This window comes from Atta cephalotes (genome assembly GCF_000143395.1).
Source record: "Atta cephalotes unplaced genomic scaffold scaffold00017, whole genome shotgun sequence".
Taxonomy (NCBI): domain Eukaryota; kingdom Metazoa; phylum Arthropoda; class Insecta; order Hymenoptera; family Formicidae; genus Atta; species Atta cephalotes.
Genome location: NW_012130081.1, coordinates 4685586 through 4694108, shown reverse-complemented (window position 1 = coordinate 4694108; position 8523 = coordinate 4685586). Strand labels below are relative to the sequence as shown.

Here is an 8523-nt window from a genome sequence, read left to right as displayed (position 1 = left end):
TATATATATATATATATATCTATTGGTATAATAAATTTACCAATAATACTTTTTTCTAAAAGTACATATATCTATATATATACTACATATAATATACTATACAATGCATTTACAAAAATATACTTTATTTAAAATATACAATTAAATTATACAATTAAAAATCAAACAATCATATTTTATGACATTACTTTTAATAATATTAATTTAATAAATAATATTAATTTAATACTAATACTATTAGTTTATAATACTAAATTATTTTAATTAGTAATAATAATTAAAAAATATAAACTATAGATTTTTTGTTCTTAAAGAAAACGGAAGATTAAATGTAATCTTTAAAGTAAAGTATAAAAAAGAAAAATTTCAAGAATTTTATTTAGCAAACAATTTTGTTCTTGAATTTTGTATAGAACACTTGGAATAAGGGAAACAACACATGGATATGGATATCTCGACTTCGACTGAATAAGCGGTCCCGAGGGCTACCCCTCGATCTAGCCGGGCTGCTTCCGGGGATGCTGCGCGCGCGCACCGGGGGTTGTGCTCCGCTTTCATCTCGCAGTTTCACAGCCTCCCTTTCGCGACCCGTGTCTACCGCGGCTCGATCGTAGGTGTGTGTACAGTTTCCCGTGTCTCGTTGTCCCCGAGTACACTAGGACGTCTGGTACTATCATTATCGTGGTCCCGGATCTCAGTTCCTGACGAATTCGTTTGTTTCTCGCTCTGTCTCCGAGTCGTGTACGATTCAAATGCATCGCTCTATGTCGGAAAATGGAAACTGTAATTGGTATGTAGCCGCATAAGTGAATTCTCGTCGACCAACATCTCTGTGCGATAATCGAACATTAACGTTTCGCCTAAGAGGAAGTAGATTCTAGAATTGTAGCCGATTCCCATATGTATTTCTCATTCCCAACATCCTTTTAAAGGTCACTGGGTATTACATAAAAAAAAATGGAACCGCACGACACGTACCGTTCAATAGATATAAGTTCAAAGGCTCCTTACTTTCTAAGGTCACACACGAGAACAATGCAGTGAATAAACTTAAAAAGTTTTCTGATTATGACGTTTGTACGAGAGTTCTGGCTTATGTAATCATCGTTAAGTAGCAGTTCTATGTAAAAGTTCATGGCGGTCAATTAATGTAAATATATTTTGTTGCATCGCATTTTGCATGAATTTACATGTGGTTTTGTTTCAGTTACATACTTGATAGAATAATAAAAATGTGTGAACGATTTAGGAAAAGCATTAAAACTATTTTCTAATTAAAATTTTATTAAAATCTATCTTTTAAATTACATTATTATTAATCTACTTAAATCATAACACGGATGTACAATTTAATATATATGTACTTGATGTCAAAATATATAAATAAAAAGAACATGAAAAAAGATTCACAAATTTGAAAAAAAATTATATCTTTTAAACTTTATATTAAGTTTAAATCATATGAGCGCACGGATTAAAACATTAAAAGATAAAAGAGAATTATTTAAAAAAATAATATTTTTTAAAAAATATACACTAAGATAAAAATAAATTTTAGATAATTATTAAACAGATTTTTTTCAAAATGAAATAATTATTAAACAAATGTAATTATTTTCTCAAATGTAATTTTGTTATTAATAAAGCACCCTCTTTTGCACTTCTAATTTTATGTATTTTTGAAGAAAGTCAGAAATAAAATACAACGCTAAAACATATATGACACAAAGTATTTATCAATTTTCTAGAAAGCAATAATTTATGTAGAAAAAGAAATATATTTGTATTTTATATAAATTTCTATTTTAAAAAATTGGCTTTATAGTAATGTATAGAAAATTATAATTAAAAAAAATTATATATAATTGACTTTTAGTAAATTATAAGTACCTAATATAAAAATTTTGAATTCTAAATTCTCTGCAAAAAAGCAGAGAATATATAGTTTAAGATTTAAGAAAAGAATAAAAAGAATATTAAAATTATACGAAAATAGAATAATATAATTTTCTAACATAATTTGTATATGCAATTTTGCAATTAAAATATGATTTAGGCACATTTACTACAGAAAGAGAAAGAAAGAGAAATAGAGAGAGAAAAAAGAGAGAGAGAAAGAGAGAGAGAGAGAGAGAGAAAGCCAGAGAAAAGAATAATAAATAAAACCTTAGTTTTTTATTTTTTATTTTACACTTTTCCATTGTTATACTTGCCACCAAGAAAAATTGTAACATCTAGTTCAGTTGCAATGTAAATTACATAATAATATATAGATAACGAGTGAAAAATGGGAACGTAAAACTATTCAATTTTCAACTAGTCAAGATAATTGTACTAAGTATTTAATTTAGATTTTAAAGTAAATATTTTAATGACGCAATTGCCTATTGCGGATGCCTCATAGTCGGTTGAAGATTAAAAACAAAACAACCTAAAAGAGAGTTTTACTACAACGCGTTGAACGACTTCACCCAAATTGTGGTCCTGGACCTTGCAGCTTATTCCTCCTCCTCCTTCTCTTCTTGTTCTTCCTTCTCCTCCAACATCCTCTCTCATTCTCCCTTTTTCATCGGACATTGCACTGATGCAGGCGAAATGTGTGAGAAACTGCGCCAGAAGATGGCATCATCCGCGGAAGAAGCTAATTTATGATCCACTACTCACCGGCTATTCTTCCCATCTCTAAGATGCAATCTGTCGCAAAATAGAATTCTGGAAAGCTTACGTAATTACTGCGGCATTTAAATTTCTCGGCAATTTCTTCTTTACCGAAATTTTCGAAAGCAATAGACTTGTAATGTAAAATGTCGAATGATGCCGGTTACAAAAATAGTGAAAGAACTCTATGTAGCGTTTAAGAATATCATACTAGAATGCGCACGTATATCCCTAACAAAATTTATGCATTTTCTTATAACAAAATTTTTAATTTTCCTATAGTATTTCTTAATACTTAACATTTTCATACAATAACAGTTTTATGTGACAATCTTTCAAGTGACTTCGCACTTTAAAGATTGTTAAAATCATCATGAAAATATTTAAATGTAGAAGCATGACATAAGCATTCTTTTTTGACCGATAAAATATATATATTCCGTTAAAAATTTGGCAATATTAAAATTAGGTATCTTGTCAGTAAAAAAAGAAATTGTTTACATGTTACATTTTTATAGTTAAATAGCCATCTAGCAATTTACATCATGAACTGATGGAATGGAATAGCGCAGAAATTATGATTATTTCCAATTATCTATGGTTATAGGCACTGCGAGTTGCGTGCGGGATCAAATTTCTGCGATTTTTATTTCATCATCACAATCTCAAATAGAATAATCCGCAATGTCGCAAATCGCGGTGTAGCAGGCACACTTAACGCCAGATTGAACTTTATCTCCGCATATCTTGTCCTCGTTGCATAGAATGTCGGCACGCTACTACGATGCACTTTGCGAGACCGAGGCGAAGTCCGTCAAACAGGCCACAATGTGCATACGTATATCGCAGCACGCAACAGCATTATGCGCGCTACATAGCGTATCGAGTACATCGAATATCCATCGCTTGACGACGGCGCCGGCGGCCCCGTCACCTGGGTGGTTTGCACGATGTGTCGTTTGCGTATGTATCGACTGGCATAATCGCGGGTTTACAGTCTACATAAAGCGCTTATAGTACCAAGGAATCTTAAAATGCCTATCTTTTCAATATAAGATGCTTCGAAATTTCCCATAAAATTCAATGATGACCTCTTTAGATTACTCGTGCTCGGCCTGGCGTCGAGCAAACGTCTCTCTAGTGAGAGATAATTAAATCTTAACTTTGTAGTTGCCAAAATGTTAGATAGCACAATGATTAAACTTTGAACTCCATTAAAGAGTTGACTCAAACGTTAATTAAACGTTCTGTTAGTTTGAAATTTGATTTGAACCATTGACTGTTAAAGTGTAATTTATTTATTGATTGATTGTATAATCTTCAGGACATACGACAAAAAAATCATATCGTTTTATGTTAAAAAAATTAAATAGAAGCACAAATATTATAATTTCTTGGACTATACACGAAACAAATTTTTCATCTTACAAAATTCTTAATCGAAATCTATATTGTCAAAATACGTCTCTCATTTACTTTCATCTTCTCACTCAACTCAACTTTGGAGTTGGTAAATAATCTTGTAATGTTGCGTCTTTTACACTATTCTGGATTTTTACTTATGAGAAATTAAACTTATCACGTCCATCTATCAGTGATCTTACATGTTGCTCGCGGATAAGCGACTTTAGTGATGTTAGTAGAAACGTCATTCATACGTCAGATATAGTCAATTAATTACTACCGTGTTACACGTTATCATGAATTAAGTCAAATTAAAAATATATTGTATTCTAAAATGTATATACGTTGTTATATATAATGTTTTTACATACTTATTACTATTTAACACATCTATTCCATTTAAAATAATAAAGAATCACAAACTATTTAACATATTTTAAAATTATTAAAATTTTGCTCGAGTTGGGAAAGTTACTTTGTAAAAGTAATTAGTTACAGTAATTAGTTACATCTTTTTTTGTTTCAAAAATTAACTAATTACTGTTACAAATTATTCTAAAAATTAATAGTTATAGTTATTAAAAAAATAACTTTTCAATTATCTTTCAGTTATTATTAAATTGTTATAACATTTTGATACTATTAGGACCGACAAAAAAAAAGATTAATTTACGTTTTTATATATGTTAGATAATTTTATTTAAAGACTAGAGAGTATTAAGCTAAAAAAATATAAGACAGTAATAAGATGTGAACAGTAAACGAATCGGCTAATTATAGTAGAAAATGTAAGATAATACCTTTACGTTTTTTCAGGATAAATTTATTATTATTTTTAAGATAAATTTTCTTCGTGTAATTTTAATTAATTAGATAAAAAAATTTGTTGCAGTAACGCATCCAGATCTGCACGCAGAGAAAGAATAAATTGTACGATAGATAGCTATGCGAATAATGAAAAGACAAACGATAAGGACGAAAAAAAGAGGATCGAGTAAATGAAGCAGATGAAGATGTTATTCCGTAATTTTCTCCAATGTGATTTGTAAGCCTTTATTTTTTCAATATATTATTTAGCAGTTGAAGCAAGATAAACGACAGAAAGTTTATATTTGATAATGTAAGGAAAAAGTCAGATAAAGACAGAGACAGATAACTTTCATAAAATATTTAACAGTTTGCGAAGAGCAAAACGCTCAAGTTTATGAAAATGTTTTTCTTAAAAGAGAAAATACAAAGAATATAAAATGCAAACACTTAAAGACACTTATAATAAAAAAATACATGTTATAACATTAAAAAGATACACAGGCACAACGTATTTGTCTCTTTATCAACATGTTTTCAACGTGACATTTGATATGACTACCATTTAAGGCGAAGGCGATAGAACGACGATTTCATACGCAAGCATTAATAGTTTAATCCATTGTAAAAGCTCAACACAGATGAAATAACATGCATGAGCAATTGTATATATATATGTATACATATATACATATACAAGTACGTATGTGAAAATATTCTATACGTTTCCGATACATTGATTTATGAGCAAGCAACTTCTGTGTATTTATCCTTTGCGACGGTTATCACCATCAAAACGAGAAAGAGAGAGCGAATTAAATGCGATAGATTGATTCAGAATTGGAGTAGTGATAATAAAATGTAAAAGAAAGACAAGAAATAAACTACAAAATGATCGTAGAAAGATCAAATGCTCGCATAACGTAAACTTTCCAGTTAGTTTCATTTTTGTACTTTATCTTCTCGACCGACGTGGATTCGCTTGAACCGCCAAATCTCTCGGTAATGCATCGAGTACAAGCGGGATGGCAGAAACGATGGCACACAATCGTACAATGTACGACAAAACAACGGCAGGAAAATTAAATTTCACGTCGGTGACATTCCTTCCTTCTAACGTGATCGCTGCCGCGTTTAATGCTGAGACGACTAATCCGTCCGCAGCTATGATGGGCGATCCTGCGATCGTCACTACCATCAAACCACACCATCGCGTCTACAACACGACGGAGTATCTCATCGAACAAGACGAACTCGAACACAGTAAGTAGCACAGTGTATTACGAAGAAAGGTATAAAGCTCTCGATAAGGACAGTGAGATGGGTGGGTCATTTCTTCATCCAAATCCGAATTTTAATTCATTATGCATTTGAAAGGTAAAAAATATTGAACGTATCTCAACTGCGTTTCGAAATAGGTTTTTTAAAATCTCTTAAAAAATGTCTTTTAGTGGAATTGGGAAAGTTTAGGAGAATATTTATTTTCAAATAAATTTTCAGTCAAAATCTTATCACGACGAAAATTCAATGAAAAGTAGCTGGGAACAATCGTTTAATCGTGAAGAAAATCGTGATAAAAACTAATAATGAGCATATATTGTGCGCACATACACTACCATTCAAAAGTATTTATACCCATTTCAATTTTTGTATGCATCTTTTTTATACACTTGAATTCCATTCTAATGCTACTTTATTTTTTTATATTATATGTAGAATTTAAAGTTTTTAGCTATTAAACATTATTATTAAGTCTAACATCTAGAAGAGTAGAAAAGAAAATGGAAAACCACTCTTCTTCATTTAATTAAGAAAGAATGGATAAATACTTTTAAGTGATAGTATGTAAGCTTTGACAGAATAATCATATAAAGGGATTAACTAATAAAGATTCAAGTTATTATTGTACTTTCGCTTCAAGAATTTTATGATTATTATATTTCAGGTATCCTTGCCAACTTTTCAGACATACAAACCGTTTTACTTGCATGCATATCGACATTATTACCGCTGATCATCGCCTTGGGGATCGCCTTCGGCGTCAGGTATGCAAATTTTGCTTATTGCGAAAGGAATATGCTATCCGCAGTGCCGGCCGGTTGTATTTTTTTTTTACAGCAATAAATTTTTCTAATATGCGTATCAGGCACGTGTGGCGAAAATATCGGAATGATGGAGACAGCGAGAATGGTTTACCTTGGTATAAGAACGTCTGCAATCGCAACAATGCAGTTGAATCGCATCAACATCATCCGCATTCCGGAAATGTTCCCGTAGAAGCTGCCACGAGAGTCCTCTCCGCACAAGACGTAAGTTAATGACTTTTTAACAACCTTGCAAACGCACACAAAGGATCGTATAAACGTGAGAAAGACCTTGTATATACGAATAGAATATTACTACCAATGAAATTATTGAGTCAGTTCTCCAGTCTTACAACCTGAAAGTCACACGCGATGTACTGAGAGAAAATTATTTGGTATAGTAATTATATGGTAAAATAATTATGTCAGGAGTTCTATTTTCACAGTTATTATGTTGCTCTATAATAACTATAGTATAATATAATAATAATAACAATGACATTAATAGTTGTTCCAAAATATATCTATTTGGGACTAAAAATGACTATATATTATAATTAAACAATGTGAAACGACTGTTAAATTGATATGAATAAAATCAAATTTTAAATAAGAAGAACTCTATATTAGATCAGAGCGGATTAATACTTGAATATGTATTTCTTGTATGAATTTAATAAATTTATATACATTCTGATTTGTGTATCAGAATATTTTTCCAGACTTAAAACATATTCGTGAACAGAATCATAATAGCAATATCATTTATTAAATTGTACAGGCAAATTAATAATTTTTTTATGTTAATAAGCATAAAACTTTTTTAACAAGAATATTAATTGTCACATGTTGATGAAACTATAATAATTTATTGCAAAAAATAGTATCTCGGTAAAAATATTATAATTAAATTATGATAATTGAAATCATTTTTTTCTCTCATTATTTACATTCCTCTACACTGTCACTATAGAATTTAATAGGATGTCAAATATAAAGTCTCCTTCAACCATGAAATTACGAAGTAATTGTATTAAAAACGTGAACTACGTTGATAATAAAGAAAACTTTACTTATTATTAGAACAATGATAAAACCGTGCGCAAGATTTCTTTGCTAATTGGGATAAAATTTTTTTGTAAATCGCAAAAAGAAAAGCGCGGGTAACTTAAGAGGAAAAATGCTAGCTCGACGTGAATACGTTATGAACTTTAATGGAATCGATACTAGCCCGTTTGATCCTCGTATGCATGCTCGATTAGCTTACATAACACGATAACCACGCAAATACCGTCGGCCTTGGTTTAAATCTTGATGCTGTGCCGTAATAGGATATACGGCAAACATTTACGGAACTTGTGCCCCAGATTGCACAACGGGAACGTAAGGATGTTCTACACGATTATATACTGTACGTACAATTGTCACGGTTGTTGCACGAGTCGAATCGTACAGCTCTCTCTCTCTCTCNCTCATNTCTATTCACANCTCTCACTANCTACTGCTCTGNTATCGTCTATCATACGTACTATCCGTACGTTAAACGTACCGTACGGGTAACGTACCTTAC

The 8523-nt window shown here is 31.0% G+C and overlaps 1 protein-coding gene across 1 annotated transcript in view; it reads left to right on the top strand.

Annotated features, from left to right (window-relative positions):
• The first annotated feature begins 5894 nt into the window (after positions 1–5894).
• LOC105618557 overlaps positions 5895–8523 on the top strand; it is a 28622-nt gene continuing 25993 nt past the window's right edge. The window contains exons 1-3 of the mRNA XM_012200088.1: positions 5895–6132; positions 6815–6914; positions 7016–7178. Of these exons, the coding sequence (XP_012055478.1) occupies positions 5895–6132; positions 6815–6914; positions 7016–7178 (501 nt within the window). The remainder of the gene's footprint in view (positions 6133–6814; positions 6915–7015; positions 7179–8523) is intronic.